Here is an 18,458-nt window from a genome sequence, read left to right as displayed (position 1 = left end):
AAATATATAAAAATAAAAAGAATTTTGTCAACAACTATTACTTCTTGTTGAATAGTTATTTGTTAGAATGGAGTGGGTTACAATAATAAATAATATTATTTTATAAAAATAAGTGAAGTTATAAATAACTTTGTGAAGAACTGTTATTTTTTGGTAAGTGGTTAAGGGTTTATTTATTTTCCTTGACTAACTGATAATTGTAGTTTAATAAAAATTTAATTACTTTTTTCTGAATAGTTTTTTGTTATTATTAAGCAGATAACGTTATAATAATTAAAGATCTTTTTGTAAAGATATAAGAAGTTATAATGATATTTATTAATAGTTATTAATTAGTGATTATTTATTTCAATTCAAAAATATTGCTTTCATTATGAATATTTATATCAATTTAGAAAAGTATAATAGTTATTTTTTAAATATTGCTTTCATTATGAATATTTATATCAATTTAGAAAAGTATAATAGTTATTTTTATTAAATTTAAAATTTTTATATATCGTGAAATTAAATATTAATTTTTAACATTCGGTTGACATTAGTTTTCCTTAAATATTGTTGCTGTTGTTTGAAGTCCAGCTCACTGATATATGATTATAAATTAACTAATCAAGTGTGAGTAGTGACAAATTTTAAATTGATTAGAAATATTGCAGGTGAATATTATATAAGTGCAAAAAAATCCATACAACTTGAATATTAAGGTTTTGGGTTGAGATCTGATGTCAGTCCATTTATTGTGATTTATCATTTGGGTCCGTTGATGGAGTTATTCTTTGCAAGGAGTTTTGGGCTCCCCATACCATTCTCAATGGTAGTAATGAAGTTCCACATTGATTATTTATAATATTCTCCCCTCAAGTGTGAGGCCTAACATTATGTTCCTTCTTGTGGGCAACTTCTGCAGAAATCTTTTTTTTTTCAAATATTGGAGTCTCACTAGCCTTCAGCGGAGGCCTTGAAATATCACCATCTCCAGCCACACTGTTGGCTTTGATACCACTATTGAGAATGGTATAGGGAGCCCAAAACTCTTTGCAAAGAATTCTTTTACCTATGGACCCAAATGATAAACCACGATAAGTGGACCGACATCACATCTCAACTCAAAACCTTAAGGTTGTAGGTCTATGAATCTTTCTCACTTAGATGGTCCTTACTTGGTTTATGTTAACTGATGTGAGACTTCATTTCTACGTACACGAATATAAAAAAGTATAAAAAATCATATAAAAATTATGGTGTATAGGAATCATTTCTCAGAATATAATATTAATATTGAATTGTATAAATAAGAGAAGAAAGATAAAAGATGTCTTAATTTGTATATTGATGTTGGGCCAATGCTTTTTGTCGGTTTCTTTGGTTATGTCACATCTAGCTATAAATTGGCTGCTGTGAAATTTTCCAAGCCCCCTTCCAATAATTATTGTTCTCCTATCTGTTACGAGTTGTTTTTTCTGATTATAATCAAGTAGATTTTGCCACCATTTTTATTTTTTGGGTCAGTTTTTATTTTTAATAAACAAAATTTCAAGCATAAAATAAAGATAAAATGGGTAAGTTAGTTCAAATACTAACGGTGTTAAATGTGGATTTTAATGGAAAAAATGACTAGGGGTAATTGATAAGAAAAAAAATATAAGAATGTAAGTGATAAAAAAAAAATCACCTGGAAGATTTATGAATTTTCCCCTATTTTTAAACATAAAACATGAAGTCTGGTTTAGTTGACAAACTTAATTTTATTTGAACAAACGTCATCTGTACAACAAGGATTTTGTACTTAATTATTATAAGAATATCAAAAGTAAAATAACATTCAAGCAGGAATTAGTACGAACACAAAAAATTCTCAAATATAAAATTCAGTATTTTTAATTAATTTCTTTTAAAATAGTATATCTTCAAAATAGTTGCAACCATTGTCAAAGGATTATATTCAAACCAAACACCATTACCATAAATGGTAAGGAATTTGACCACTTAACTAGAGGTCTTGAATTCGAATTCTGGAAAAAAAAAAAAAAAAAAAATTAGGAAAACTGTCCCCTATAATAGAGTTCGACAAGTACTCAAATCGGATATAGTCTGAATAATGAAACAGTTGAAAAACTAAAAAAAAAAAGTTATGTTCAACAGTGGCAAACATAGAAACTATTATGCGAATGATATGTCTTATCATTTAGGGGGCGTTTGGTTGAGGAGAAATTTTTTGAATACTAGGAAAATGTAATTGATAGGGAAATGGTTGGAAAGTGAGTTTGGTAGGAAAATATAAAAAAAGTTGTTTGGTTGGAAAAAAAAATTACTGGGCAAATTGGGTAAGATTTATAAAGTCTATGTTTGGTTTGAGGTAAAATATAGATGGAAAAATAAGTGACAATTATGAAAATATCCCTATTTTTAAAAAATTTGGAAAAATAAAAAAATTGTGCGTATGGAATACCTAAACTAGCGTTTAGCACTGTGTTGCAGTCTACATCTCTGAACCAAACCTAAACTTTATTTAATTAAACAAAAATACTTTAGCTTATCAAATATCTGCTTTAACTACATGAACAAAGCCCCCCCGCAGTACCAAGGCATACACATTACTAGATTCTACCCAATTTGACATAAAAAATATTCACATTTTCTTGAATTCACTCATTGATGCCTTAGCATGAAACAAAGTAATCATCCCTAATCTGTGTTCCTCGAAAATGATGGCAATGGCACTGAGCCTTGTGGGCGAAGGATGACAAGCACGCCAAACATCCCAAGCATTGGAAGAACAAGCAACCACTTCAACAATTTGTAGTAGTGCATATGGAATGTAAGGGAGAAATTTTCGAGAGGGTATTTTCGTCTTCAAAATTTTTGCAAATTGCAACTTACCCAGCTTTCTGCACAAAACCACCCCCAACTTGACTTTGCAAACAGTGACAATGCCTGGCTAAGTAGGAGCAAAAAGAGGAATGGTATGCATTTGCTATTGCTCGGGAACTTGGTTGAATCCCTCTACCAAACAAGTCATTCCTAAAAACCCATATTCATTTGCACGGAGAAATTTTTGGTTCCCCTAAACCAAACACCATCTAAGGATTATGGTTTGGTCTTGTTACGGGAAGTGAATTTTTTTTAAAAAAAATTGATGTTTCTATGACATGATACAATCATTTTCCTACAACATTATTTTTATAAATCCCTTAAAATAATTAGAGTCCAAAAAAAGTATTCAATAAAAAATAAAATTATAAACGTAATGATTATGTAGATAAAATATATAGACTAATAGAAAAAAAACTTCAAAAAAGTAAGTTAATATGTAAAAATAGATTATATATGTCATACGTAGTTTTTGGGATCATTACTCAATTTAAGACTTCGGATTATAAAAAGTGGCACAAAAAAAAAAAACGATGATTGAGCAATCATCACCCTGTTTTAGGAGTCACTGTTTTAATATAAATGAAGGCATTGATGATTAGATCATCCTTTTCAGTTTTCACGGTTGTTAAACAGTATGAACATTCTAAAAATAAAAATGCAACTATCCCCACGTATAGCTGTACACATTGTTGATTGCCCCCAGTCAATTATATCAAATGTGTCGGAAGGATGAACAAGACCTTCATGAATCATATGCTAAACCTATAATATATCCCGGACTAATAAATAAAAAAGGTCATTTAGGAGGAACATAACACTAAAAAGCCTGAAGCGCCTTTCTAAACGTGGGAGAATGACTAGTGTTACTTTACATTCTGCATGCTAAACATATTTATTAGTGTGTTAATAACTAAAGATCTCCAATTTTGCAGTCATCTTCATCCATGCTGACACCTATACTTGTGCTGAAGAGACTAAGCACTAACACAGCACCACCTTTCATGCAATCCTGACACACACGAGCTTACAACAGCTAAACTTCTCATCGTTTTTTCCCTGAGCTTTTCTTCCCCGTCCGATGCTTCCATTTGCACTGCATCAGTCAATCTCAATGATGAGTTTAGAACAAGTACTAAAAGAATATATATATATATATATATATATATATAAGTGATGCAAAAGGGTGACTTATTTACCAGAGGCACATCGTCAGAAATCTCAGCAATCCTGGCACCATCAGGACTTGATGACTCTATATGTGATTTCTCCATTTCTCTAGGACTAGCCTTTTCATTGCAGTTATCTTGATGCTCTTCAGAATCTGATTCTTCTTCTCCATTAGCATTTTCTCTCAAAGCTTCACTTGATTCATCCACTTCTCTCTCTTCTGAAATACCTTGTGGGACACTCAATCTATCTTCAGAAAGCCTCTCACCATAATCCTGCTTCTCTTCATCTGATTCTTCCGTATAACTCCAGCTCTTCTCTTTCTTAAGCCTCTTTCCTCTGGAAACTGATCTTACTTTCCCGTTAGATTTCTTCTCCTTTGTTGTGATCTCATCGGACCCTTCGGCCAGTTCCTCTTCTGAACCACCTTGAAAAGAATACTCATTAAAATATGAGAGAGGAAACAAAAATGAAGCACTAGTCATTAACACTAAAATGAGGAAGCATAACCAGTGTAATTAATTGCACTTGAAGATATTATAGGTATAGTATTCATTTCCAAAGCAAATTAGCAATCTTAACAGTTAACCATATCATAACTTTTCAGATACATTACCTGAGTTCATCTCATCAACTTTGGAGGTCGTGGTCTCTTCAGGATTTGATATCTCAGAAGTCTCTTTGGCATCCTCTTGACGAAAATTACTTTTTGATGCACGTTTTTGTCCACGTTTTACAGGCTTGCTGGGAGATTGTTTGCCATTAACTCTACTAATGCAAAGTTATATAAATTATAATGGTTAGAGCATAAAACACAATCACAGATGAGCAATAAGAATCTCAGCTTTTCCCACTCACATTTTTTTGGTCTTTTTACTTGGTGAGCCACTTGAACCTTTACGTTTTTGCCCAGAGACCTTAGTAGATTTTCGACCCTTGTCAATAAGTTCCCAGCGCTCCTTTTCCAAACGGAGTATTTCAACATCTCCATCCTCATATAATATCTTCCACATAATGTGACACAGGAACATTGTATCAGAATTGTAAAATACATACCAGGCAGAAAAAAACTAAGCACCAAATTCAGAGGGCAAGTAAAGCATCATTCGGCTTACCACATGCTTCCCTTTTGAAGGGTCATAAGACTTAACAGTGCCTCCATAAAATCTGCAGAACAACAATAACCAAACATCAGAACTTCAATTAGAAATTATGTGAAGACAAGAGAAGAAAATCGTGATTTTAGAAATTACTCTCCAGAGTTCAAAGAAGGCATACAGAAAGTATGGTAGATGGAAAGCCAGATGTTAATATTAATTCAGCTCCAGATAGAATGTAACATAAGTTAACGAGATGCAGCATGAAAAACTTTAGAAATATACACGAAAGCTGTATTCAAAAGTAGCAGCTGAATTTGGAAGGAAAGTTAAAAATATGTTCATAATACTTCCATGACTAAAAATGAAAATCTGTCTTGTTTTCCCTTTGATCGACCAAAGTTTTGACATCAATAATTTTGTTTTGCTTGTGCAACTTGTAAATTAAAATTCATCATAAGCACTTACTTCTTATCCATAGGCCACCAAACTTTAATTCTACAACCAATTAGATCTTCAGTATCAATTTCGCCTCCCTTTGTTATGCACTGTAGATGGAAAATCAAATCAAATATGATCCAAGGGACTTGCAAGAACACTAATTATCACATAGAGAAGGTGTGTGTGTGTGGAGGGGATCTATACGTGGCATGAAGACACTACTAACCTGAAAACCACTATATCGACTAATAAAGATTGTAAACAGAGTTTACCTTAGCCAATCCTGAAATGCTTTTTCTTTTCCACTTTTTAGTAGATCCCGATGACTTGGAATTGTTACTTGCAGTCTTAACACTTCGTTTTAAATTATCAGGACTCTGCAACAGAGGCAAAAGAATAAGCAGAAGTCTACAAAATCGATAAAAAAAATCCTAAATTAGCATAAATCTACTTGACAGTAAGATTCTACCTTCATGTCATGCTCATCAGGTTTATTTGACTCATCATCATGATAGCTGTCAGAGCCCTTAACTTTATGTTTTAACGAGGACACTAGCGGGTCTTTATCACTGCCTTTGACCATTTTTCCATGCATGGTTTTGCTATCTGTGTCAGAGTTAACTTCTGCATCCAACAGTAATTCAGCTCCAGAGGAGTCTTCTCCTGAAACTCTTCGAGAAGCCTTTGAAGTACTAGTTGATAATCTCAATTTTCCATGAGTAGTGGAAGACCGCCTACGTTTAGGCACTGGAACAGGTGTTGTTTCTCCAGCTTTTCTTTTTTTTGCTGTTGCATACTCTGGATCCATCTTAATCAAAGAATGTTCATGACCATTACTTGGTTCAAAATTGGTAGATGTCCCCACGTTGTCCGAGTTAATTTGTCTGACCATATTTAAGATATCAAAATCATTTTCAGCATTCTTCGTTTCAGCTGGCACAGACTTATTCTTTTTCAACTTTTTGCCACTGGTTCCCTTAGATTTTATGTGCTTTAACATCTTCCCTAGAGGCATTTCATTTCCCTCTATTTCATCATCCTTTGAACCTTCATCCTCAACTAATTGGGATGGAACCTGAAATAAAAGAAGAATAATCACATGGTTCAAGATTTAAAAAGCAATGAAAGTTGCGTAGTCAATTTCCCTTTGCAGTGAGCATACCATTTCTAGTTCAAGAGATTCAAAATGACTCAAGACACTCTCGTCAGCCAACCAGGTTTTCACTTCACTTGCCTGCCAGATAATTAAGTAGCATGAATAAGCATTGTTTTTAATTAAAAGTGATCCAAGATCTAATAAATGTTTAAAATAGTAATAACACTGTTCAGCTAATTCAAGGAAAACAAGACTTCATCAACTGACATTTACTTTTAGTTTAATAGTAGACCAGTCTAACATATTTACTTGTAGGAAGGTAGTGCTATTAAACCTGTGTCAAAAATAATGAACAAATCTAACTTATTGCCTGTTCAGAAAAGAGCCTACACAACCAACCTAATCACATCCATCAAGCAATAAGAAAATGCTATGGTGCTTATTTGGAAGGAAAAGTTTTTCCTGTAATGAAATTATCAAGCGTATATCACAGAAGTTTTTATTTTTACTTTTATGTTTCTTTTTTTCAACCTTTTTGTATCTTTCATTTGGGTTCATCTACCACCGACCCCAATTAATTTGGGATAAAGGTGTTGTTGATGTTGATGTTGATATCACAGAAGTTAAGCACCACAAAAATTTAATCAATTAAAAAATAATATCATATGTTGAATCAAAATAACAAGAGTCCGTAACTTAAGGTACAGACATTTAAAATGGTTTAATAAAATTTAAAACTAGTATATTAACAATTAAGGTAATATATGCAACCAACACCAATGCTAAGACTTCTCCTAATTTTAATAAAAGATATCTTCTTTAAGAATTAGCAACTCTTTGGAAAGAATTTTGTGGACTATGAATGAGAATACTTAGAATACTGGAAGGAACTACAAAATTTGAACAAAAAAAAAGGAGCATACCAGAGTGTCCTCTCCTTCCTTCTTCTCAGATGCTTTGTATAGCATTGGAGGTAGAGAAACCAAATGAGACAATCCTTGTAAATCAACATCCTTCGCCACTAGTCGTTTGGTTATTGCTAACCCAAGGTCACATATTGCATGAGAATTCTGTACATACATTAATCACAGACGCAAGGTTACAGTCTCTTATCACTTTGATTTTACAATTTTTAACTAAGTCAAAAATAAAAATAGATTTTATCCTCAACCTTTGACTTTGATGTGTCAACCACATCTTCAGAATGCTTGATATTCTGAAATATTGACGTGATAGTAGATATAATTTCCTTCTCTTTGTTAGTAATAACTTCTGACTTGGCATCTTCATCTCTTTGCAGTAGCATTGAAAGTATTAAGTGTAACTGCCTGAAATTCAGAACAGAATATGAACTCAGTAACAATGAGCATTCCCAACTTAATCTATAATGAGGTTTGACAAGAAGTAAAATTGCAGGTATTGGCCCAGTTGCGTTCCTCATTCATATTTCAAATCAACATCATATACGCATGTATTTGAGAAGTACACAAATCAGTAAAACAGATACATGTAGGCATCACAGCCAAACGAAACAAAAAAGTCTACAGACCCTAAAATGTGTTCAGACAGGGTTAATCAACTACGCATTAACAAGGAGACCCTTAAAAGCAAAGGGCTTTTACTGCGAACACGCACATATGCAGATTTTAAAGTTGTGATTTCAACTAAAAGATTCTTATAAGATTTCCATAGCATGTGAAATAATACTGTGAGCCTGGTATGCATAAAGGCAAATTTTTAGAAGGCTTCAATTTAATAACCATGTGGCATTCTTCATATCTTTCAAAGTGGCAGAAAGCCAAATATTAGCAGTACATACATTGATATAAGTCATTAAACCATTACACGGGACACCAACATTTATGAAATACCAAAAGTAAACTAAAGCTCCCACATCCCTCTTTTGAGTCTTTTCACCACCCTTTTTGAAGACTATGTAAATATGCATACAGCACACAGATGTCTTGTGAGGGCAAAATAGTACCGGTATATATTGTCATATGCTCCAACATCCTTGCACTCATCAACATTGGGACATGAGTTGTGAGCAAGTGCAAAGACAAGGTATGGTAGGATGTATTCAGGGTAAGGGGTCAAGGAATTCACATCTGATTGCCCAGAAAGTTGCCGTGCCTTTGCCTGGTGATGCATTTGAATAATGTCAGCCAGGTTCTGTTTATCCTGCATTAGCACACAGGAGTCATCACAACAGCACAAAATTTATGTCAAAGCAAGGAAAATTTGCAATTGAAAAAGGACAATGGATCAACAACTTACCTCTGCAAACTCCTCAGGCTTGGATCGAAATATGTTGAATAAGAAGGCGCAAGCATATTTGGCATCCAAAAGGCGGTCTTTAATATATTGGTGAACTTTACTTAAGAACACCTTCTTAGCTTGAGGGAAGCTAACCTACAGAACTCACATGAAGACAATGAGAAGCGTTTCCACATTAAAATGAAAATAACAAATTAAATTCTGCCGTTACATATGAATAGAAGTATTCTTCTATCTTGCTAATAATGTTGTGGAAAAACTATAAATAATCAAGATAAAATTAAGTAAACAGAAGACCGAGCCCACCTCAGATACCCTTAATGTTGAGTGGAAAAGATCAACAGGTATCTTATGATCCCAAAGCCTTGACAAACGAAGAACTGCCTTTGCAGAAGCCAGCCTCAAATGGGCCTTATCAACTGAACTGCAAGAGGGCATAAATGAGTACATAGTATTTAAACCCACAATTCAATCCAAAATTTTAAATTAATTAAAAAATATAACTCTGAAGCTAGTAAACCTTGATTGCAGGTCCTTTGATATTTCACCATAATATAATATGTTCCCAAGGATATTCAGAAGACTGTCAAAACCAGGACGAACATGAGCATCTTTGACAGGCAAATAGCTCTTTACTAAGGTTTTAATGCCATATATCTGTAGCAAAGAAAGAAAAAGCGAGAAAAAAATGTCAGAAAGAAGCCAACTTACAAGCATTTTCCAATGTGTCAAACTACACTATAGAATACAATTGTATCCTAAGTAACTTAAACAAAGAGAAGAGACTATTCTTCCTACCAACCTTCAACATACAAAGATCACTTTTATCATCCCAGGATGCTCTTGTGTCATCTTCTTTCTGAAACAGCAATGCATGCATTTACATGAAAATCAATTATTTCCATGCTTATTTCATAAACAAGCATATATTCAGAGGAATTTGAAAGGCTTACACTATCACATTTCAGAATCTTGTTTGTTATAAAATCTACAATCTCACTCTCTCTAGTTTCAAAGACAGGCATTGCAGCCTGTGCTATACACCCCAGAGACTGCAGTACTGCAGGAAGATGTGTTTTCTCCTCCAGCATATCTACAAGTTTCTGCATATAAGGTGACAAGAATAAGATTGGTAGTAACATAATGAGTTTGTTTATAATGAACGAATCAACTATTTGAAACCTTGTATAGAACAGAGAGAGACTTGAGGCCATCATCCTTTGTTATTGCAGCCAGTGCATGGACAGCATACTTGGCCTGTCTCCGGCTACCTTCTAAACATAGTCTCTCCAGTATAAGGTCTACAGAACTGCTTGAAATAAGCAGATAGTTAGAAAATTATACAAGGAAATGGATATAAATCATTAACAATTTAACAGTATCACCTTGATGTGACTGCAAGTTGTTCGCGAATAGTACCACCAGCCTTTGCTAAAACATTCAAAATACCCTCTTTAATAATAACATTATCATCCTTCAGTAAATTCACCAGTTCCTCCTCACTGCCACTAAGAAGCAAAGGACTGAAACGAGCAATTATCTGCAGTTTACCACAAGTTAACCAGAAAGTGAAAAAGATTATTCTAGCATTCTTGATTTACATGTCCACAATGACCCAAACCATACAACTGCTTCATAACAGAATTACATAAACATGAAATTATTGGAGAAGGATACTAAAAAAAAGTAAAAGTACATATGAAATATAATAAAAACCAGTCTTCAGCCTTCTATCAGCTTAAACATTTAGGATTAATTGGTTATACAGAATCTTATCATATCAAAGCCACTCTGAACAAGTGGTAAAGAGCTCAAACCTTGTCATCTCTATTCTAAATCAAAGTAAATTTCAACCCAAGTAATGGTGGGGCTGTGCTTTGTAAACACTTTGAGCTTAAAAGGCTATCAAACGAGGGGCTGTCTTAAGGATCTTTCCTAGGCCTTCTATCAGCTTAAATTTTTGGGATAAACTGGCACTTGACACACACAATCACCCTAAGCCCACAAATACCAATTAATCAGCATCATTCAAAGACATAAAGTAAAACTTTGCAATCTTTACAAGCAAAAGCTAGGAACTATTTTTTGATAATTCATGCTAGAATTCATAAACAAATGTTCAAGATCTAAGTGCAATAATCCAAGACACCATGAAATGACATGTTCTTACCACCAATATATTCATGCAAGACTGTGTACGCCGAGCATTCTCTGCAGATTTTTGAGCTAGTATTTCTAAAAGAATTATTTTCACATGCTCCTTGTTGAAGAGCAAATAGGAGCACTTCACAGAGAAAGTATTCAGAAATTCATAGAGACGATGTTTCTCGCCAAGTATTTTAAGCAAATCATCCTACAAACAAAAAATAAATAATAAGCATAATCAATAAAAAATAATAATAAAATAAAACTAAAAGCTAGTTTAATTCTTTCTTTCCCTACAAGAAAATAATAAAATATGATGAAGCTAGTCTGAATCATAACAATGAGACTTTCTCATTTAAAACCTACGCAGTTCTTCTTATTGGCACCTAGAAAGAAAGTTCAAGATGGCTACAGGAAGCAGATCCAGAGACAGATGTATTAGCATCAAATTCTGAATTGGTGTTGAATTTAGTTTAAGCTAGTTGCCAAAACAGCAGTTAGGTTGGTCCTAGCATCATTTGGAGGTTAAGGTTAGATTATAATGAAAATGTATGCAGTTTATTGTTAGATAATAATGTTGAATATGGCCAGTACTCATTGGCAGAGCAAATGAATAATTAATTAGATTCATAGCCAAAAAGCACAAGAAAGGCATAGTCCGTTGGCAGTACCATTTATGGTGGCAATTAATGACAGTGATGGAAAAGGGTCAAAATCAGACTTGTTCATGGAAATAATACTTAATAGACACCCAAATTTATAAAAAGTTTGCAAATGATATATATAACAGGAATTGAGCATCAAGCAGATTTAGTCCTCATATCATCACTTCAAAGATTAATGACCATACAGTTTGTAACCATGATTTCCCAAAATAAGTATTCCCCAAAACATACTATCAGATCAGTTATTGATTATTTTACCCGGTAGGCACGAGCTTGATGGAAGCCAGTGTTTGGATCAACAAGATTTGTTAATATCTTCCAGATATTAGCATCTTTTAATTGATCAAGAATCTGGAAATTCTCTTCGGCCTTCATGGGGTCAGCAAATGAACGGGACATTACTCTGAAACAGAAAAGAATCTTCTTTTGGACATCGGGAACATCTTTATCCTGCATTTAAATGAGAATCAATCCCTTTTTCTTATCATATTTCTGTTGAGAAGTTCATCTTTCCAACTTCCAACATCACATACCTGACTCATCTGCCTCAGAGACAGATACTTCTGCATCTCTAGCTGCAACCTGCTTCCAAAGAGATACCATTAAAAGTGAAACTTCAATTGCTTACTGATGTTGAGACAACAGAGTTGCACAAGCCATCAGCCCATCACAGAAGTCAACCAAGCTTACCTTTGTTTCTGCTCGAGTATCTTTTCAAGAGCCTTGACCTCCACTTTATCAAATCCAGAGAAAATCCCAACCCAATGTTTAACAATATCACTAATTGAAAACTCTACCGGAAACAGGGACCCACACAGAACAGATTCAATTATATCAGATCTGTAGAATGAAATGAACAAGAGAAACACCACTGATTAGGACGTCTCTAACCCAGCGAAAAAACAGAACACAAAAACCAAACCAAGAAGGAAAAGAAGAAACAAACTCATGAGAAAACAGGATTGTATAGTTAAAACAATATTTGCCACCAAAGCGTCCAACTCCTCCAATTTTGTAGTAGGAAAATATGTGTAAACTGGAAGAAGTTACAGTATTGACAAAAAACACAAGTCCAAGCAACAAACCACAACATGGAAATCATTTTCCTAACAGTTAAAATGGCTGGCAAGTCTTTAGGTATCCTGTGCCCTAGTGCAGTGCAGCAAGGAATTTTCAGAATCACAAGATTTTTTTTTTGAAAGGCACCATACTTTTTAATCAATATCATATGAAGAAAATAAAAGGCAAGATATAAGTGCATTAACAATACAAATATACAGAACATATACTAAGGATTTAATTTTGATCCATGGTGGGTGTAAAACTTTTGTACACTGTCACCCAATCATGGGTATAGCCAATCACTAAAAAATATTATCCAATAATGTATAACCAGTTTGACTTTCACAACTACAACTAAGGAGGTCACATTCTTTTAATGATGTGCCAACTCTACACTCAAAGTGGATCAAATTTAAACTCATATGCCATTCTGTACTAATATAATATGACAAACTTGAGTTTAATGTTTTATCTCTTGAAAACATAAGTATACTTTTTGTTTGTCTATTTGAGATTAGAACTCAAATTCAGGGAGAGGGGATTTAATTATTACCAAGCAGATGACTACCTTGACATATAAATATTAAAATATATTTTTGGTCCCTATATATGACACTTATTTTTAAATTGAACCCCATACGAAAAAGAATTCAATTTAGTCGCTACATGTACAATCATTGCTGCCGTCATCTGTTACTGTTATAACATTGTCAGATTGGCATGGAGAAACTGTGAAGTATATGGATCAAATTGAAAATGATTGGGACCAAAATCTAATTTGGTTCCTACACTTCACTATGCTATAACTCCAACAAACAGTATAATAATAGCAAAATAAAGCAACGACCAAATTGGAAACAATTGTACGTATAAGGACTATTAGAGAATTCTAATATAAAAGTTATTAAAGTAGCATTCACTTAACAGCTTCAGCTTTTAGGCAAAATGACTGTTTATTATGGTATCAGAGCCAATGACAAATGGTCACAAGTTCGATCCACTCCGCCCCACATTCTTCTAATAAATATTTAACTGTGGAATTTCATTGAATAGGTAAGTGGGCCTATGTTTTATCCATCCTTCAAGCCCATTTGACTCTTGTGTGAAGACGTGTGTTAGAGAAGTCTAATATAAAACCATTAAAATGGCATTCACTTAACAGCTTGATCTTTTAGGTGAGATAGTTGTTTATCATCTGTTGGGTAAGAGGGGGAAGCTCATGGTAGGGTCAAATGGGCTAAGCAACAAGCTCACTACAATAAGTGGGCTCAACACCACATCTCAACCTAAAACCTTAAAGTATTAGATTTATAGTTCCTTCCACTTATATGGTTCTCACTTAGTCCATTTGCAACCAACGTGGGCCTTCACTACTCACACTTGGATTCCCAACATTCTACCCCTCAAGTGTAAGTCCTACAACTGTCAACTCTCCCTTAAGCGGAAGCTTTTTGAGTATTCATGGGGTTACAAGAAAAAAGTCAGTCCTTACTTTATTGTTAATAAGAAAATCAATATCAAAAAATCACATTGATCACTTATGCAAATGAGTGCAAAGATGAAAAAGAAAAAAGAACAAGTATTTTACCTAAAATCTTTGTCATAGAAACATCTAAGGATCTTGCCGGGAATCCAGTCATATTCATTGGGATTGACTAAATCACCGCTCTTCTCACAAAAAACTCTATACATTTCAGGCAATCTCTCCATCGTATACTTTTTAACAAGCAGCTGCAAATGCAAAGCTAAATAAGGAACAGAGATACTGTGGTTGAAATCACTAAACAGTTAATTAGAAAGATTAAAAACAAAAAATTTAGAGGTATACATACAGATTTATCACGAAGCCGTTCCGCAACTAGTTTCACAGTTTCAAGAGGAACTGCATTTAGGGCATGACATGCCACATCACATATAACAGCCACGACTTGCTTTCGAACATTTTCATCAAAATCCAGTAGCCGATCACAAAGGGTAGCTAAGTTTGACTCAAATAAAATCAGCAGATATAATATATAGATTAAAAAAAAATTAGACTGAATGGATATACATGTTTTAATGCACTCACATATTATTTGAGGAGCTTCAGCTCTTGAAGGATTTAACAACAGACAGTTCTTTACATGCTCAAGGACAGACATGCGAACCTCAACAACTCTATCAGTCAACCTCTTTAAAAATTCTGAAAATATAGGCTGGAATGCTTCAGGAATGGAAGATCTAGGAACAGAAATTATATCACCAACCAAGTTCATTGCTTTCAAACGGGTTTCCAGCTGGTCACTCTACAATTTTCCAAATTACAAGTGATAATTCAGACATTAAACAATAGTATAGTTTTGCTAAGCTCATGAACTAAATCATTGAGGAATAAAAAAGTCAAAGTGACTCTGATATTACGACTTTATACATTCCAAAACTCATAACCTCCACAAAGCATAAAATATAAATTACACAAAAGACAATTGTCACAGCAATAAGGTCATTATAATGAAAATATATGATGCTGCTCAAAAAGACATAAAAGCATCAAGAACGCCAATAAATCACAAATTACCAGAAGCTCTCCAGTCACATAAGGAAGAATTCCAAACAGGACTTGAGGAGCACAGCAATATAGATCGTAGATAACTCCATGGTATTCAACTTGACTGTTCACTGGTTTGCTCTCCCCAGACATTAACGATAGCAAAAATTGTTTAATGCTGGATTCAAGTTTTCCTACACATTGCTGTATGACATTCATAGCAAGCCTCCTTGCAGCCATAGTAACACCCTGGAATTAAAACTCCACACTATCATGTTTCTTAAATAATTTTAGAGCAGCAAGAGCCTCAGCTATCTGCCTTTAACAGGAAAAAGAATTTAATCAATTTATACAAGAAGTACTTACTTTTTTTTCACGACCTAATGTAGATAGCAGAATAAATAAAAGATCCTCACGGACATCCTCACTCTCTTCTAAGAGAACTACCATGATCGTTTGCATGGATGACAGAACACTTTCTGGGTGATCATCTCTGAGCATGAAACAATATATTCAGACACCACTCTCTAATCCAAGAGATATTTAATCAAGAAATAAGCAGAGAAAATTGATATTCAAGAAAATGGCATTGAATATCTTAGTTTTCACCTTAGTGTCTGACAGTTTAAAGTTTCAACAACAATAACCAAGTGTTATCCCACTAAGTGGAGACTGTTTATACAGCAAAACATCACATTCCAAGTACACAAAGAAGTTTGTCTAATTAGTTTTAATTCATTTCTCATTATTCTATGACCAGCAAAAAGAACACAGGATCCCAAAAAAAATAAGCCAACAAAATATCAAGTTTGCAATCTTGGAAAAGAATAGCAGAAACTTTCAGGAAACCTATGTTTTTTACTCTTAACATTAGCACACACCTCAAAATTAACTAAAAGATTCTATGGTAAACTAACCTGGCAACCGCAAAGAAAGTACTGAACATTTCATTCACCAGATCACCACATTCAAGATCCAACATTACAACACAGGATCTATATTTTGCAAGAGTCTCCAATATAACAACTCTCCGGCCAAAGGATGGACCATTGGTATCACTTAGACCACTAAAAGTACCCACAATCAATTGAAAGGTGTCCTGCAAAGAGATCTAACAAAGATTAGAACAAAGGAAAATCATAAATTATGTTCCCAACTAATTTTTTTCCAGCAGAACCTAATAGGGAAATAATTACACTTTCGAGTTGTAAATAAGAAGAAGAACTATAATTAGATAATCTTTGTAAAAGAAAGGCACCTTTAGAATATCATCACTATAAGGAGCTTCAGGTGCGGTGATCCGAGTTATCTCACAAACACATGTTGCAAGAAGAAGCTTGACATCCCTATCTTGGTGCTTCAGCAATTCTGGCTTGACAATTGCATCAATAAAGGGCTTCATTGACTCCATTTCTGAAGTTGAAGTTGACTGATCCAACTCAGCAAGGCATGTGGTTGCTTGCTGCATGAGGAAAAACATTTTGGAAGAAGAGGGGGATCAGCAGTTGCCAAAACCAATAATCCAATAGCTTTATAAGAAACTACTTTCTTAAGACAATATCCATATGAACAACTTAAATAGTAGTATTTTAACCTTAAACCGATCCCTCATTCACAAATCACAGTCCAGTATATGTTTTTCTCTTCATCTGTCTAATACTGTAATTCTTTTTCTTTTTTGGATAAAAAAAAAAACTTCCTAGTTTATCTTATAATAGAACTCAAGCAAACAACCCTTTCAACCTCAAATGCATTTGTAAAGGGCCCCCCAACTCCTCCTTTCTACTTCAACTTCTTTCCTTCCATTCTCAACCACAGACAAGAAAGTTGTCATTCTCAGTATCTTTTATCAGCTCCCACACGAGATTCTCAAAATCCAAAACATAGACATCTTATTAAACTACAGCACAAGATAATTAAAACGCCAATTTTAATAACTTCTCTTGTGTTAACAGTTAGCACACAAATTTGAAGCACCTTCATGACCATTCACAAAGTAACCTAACTCCAAATTAACGTAAGTCTCAACTCAAACATAGTAAATCTACTAATCGTTTTTCTCAATTGCAGAAAGGTCTGCAACCATAAGTCACACATTTAATTCTCACTTTTAAACCAACCCCACGAAGAAGCAGTAAAATTGGTGGAAGCAAAACCCACCAAGTTGAAGGCATTTGAGCTATTCTATTTTTCTCAAAGACAAGTCAGCTTAAAAGAGAAAATTCTCTTCTTCTTCTTTTTCGTTTTCTTCTCCTTAGACCTCAGCTACCCAGCAGACAAACAGAAAGTAACGGATATAACCAACACGAAAGAGAAAAAAAAAAAAAAAAGTTCAAAATATTCAATTGGAAATTAAGAAAAAAGGAACGAAACGGAATTTTCAAACCTGGCGAACATGGAGAATTGGGGAATGAAGCAGTGAGGAATTGAAATTAAAAAATTAAAAAAAAAAAAAAATGCAAACCTTCAAGAGCTTGATGAGAGCGTCTTTGGAGGAGGGAAGGGTGTCGAGCTTGGATCCCAGCTCCTTGAGTTGCAGGTGAGGCTTCTGAGACATAATTCCTTAGTTGTTAAGACGGTGTCGTTTCAGTGCTCTTTCATGGAGAAGGAGAAGGAGAAGGAGAAGGACGAGGTCGAGAGTTGAGAAGAAAAGAAAGAGGGTTTTGTTTTTCTTTTGTTTCTCTCTGTGTGTGTGTGTTTATGTATCACGTTCTGTCCGCTCCACGCACTCTGTTAGAACACCGAACCGAATTTAACTCCCCAAAATCCGATATTTATTTCACGTGCTATTTTTATTTATTTTTCCATAAGTATATGTATTATGTAGCAACTTAATTAATTAATTTAATACGCATGGTAAATAAAACTTTTTCCAATCTTTTTAAAGATATTTTCAGATCTTTCCATTTTTTTTATTTTTTTTCTACTTTTGCTGCACTTGCAACAACCATTGATGAAGCCCGCTAGTCATTATAAGCACATAATTTATTTAATCTTAAATTCCATTTATTTACTGGATTTTATATTCTTTAAATTGTATCTATTATAAGGTGCATAAAAATAATATTACAATTTATGGTGGAATAATAAATGCACATACACAAGAC

The 18,458-nt window shown here is 33.9% G+C and overlaps 1 protein-coding gene across 4 annotated transcripts; it reads right to left on the bottom strand.

Annotated features, from left to right (window-relative positions):
* Window positions 1-3,448: 3,448 nt before the first annotated feature.
* Window positions 3,449-18,045, bottom strand: LOC133286401 (sister chromatid cohesion protein PDS5 homolog A-like). Of its 4 annotated transcripts, none has more exons than XM_061483811.1 (31): window positions 17,816-18,045; window positions 16,610-16,813; window positions 16,269-16,450; window positions 15,718-15,844; window positions 15,382-15,600; window positions 14,893-15,109; window positions 14,657-14,802; window positions 14,413-14,555; window positions 12,453-12,602; window positions 12,296-12,344; window positions 12,021-12,212; window positions 11,123-11,305; window positions 10,338-10,492; window positions 10,135-10,261; window positions 9,906-10,055; window positions 9,755-9,811; window positions 9,473-9,609; window positions 9,259-9,376; window positions 8,953-9,087; window positions 8,660-8,856; window positions 7,847-8,003; window positions 7,599-7,745; window positions 6,742-6,813; window positions 6,049-6,654; window positions 5,852-5,956; window positions 5,607-5,686; window positions 5,157-5,208; window positions 4,900-5,045; window positions 4,658-4,812; window positions 4,071-4,468; window positions 3,449-3,967 (listed from the first exon to the last, which is right to left on the bottom strand). In XM_061483811.1, exons 1-31 carry the CDS (start codon window positions 17,906-17,908, stop codon window positions 3,917-3,919), a joined length of 4,950 nt encoding a protein of 1,649 aa, XP_061339795.1. In that variant the 5' UTR covers window positions 17,909-18,045; the 3' UTR covers window positions 3,449-3,916. The 4 variants fall into 4 exon arrangements, with proteins under 4 accessions (XP_061339795.1, XP_061339797.1, XP_061339796.1 ...); XM_061483813.1 differs by having other exon boundaries at window positions 4,071-4,459; XM_061483812.1 differs by having other exon boundaries at window positions 4,658-4,809.
* Between the last annotated feature and the right edge of the window lie 413 nt (window positions 18,046-18,458).

This window comes from Gastrolobium bilobum, unplaced genomic scaffold (assembly GCF_033153095.1).
Source record: "Gastrolobium bilobum isolate Gb01-03AN ecotype WA unplaced genomic scaffold, APGP_CSIRO_Gbil_v1 utg16135, whole genome shotgun sequence".
In the NCBI taxonomy this organism is placed as follows: Eukaryota; Viridiplantae; Streptophyta; class Magnoliopsida; order Fabales; family Fabaceae; genus Gastrolobium; species Gastrolobium bilobum.
This window is presented reverse-complemented; position numbering and strand designations above follow the sequence as displayed.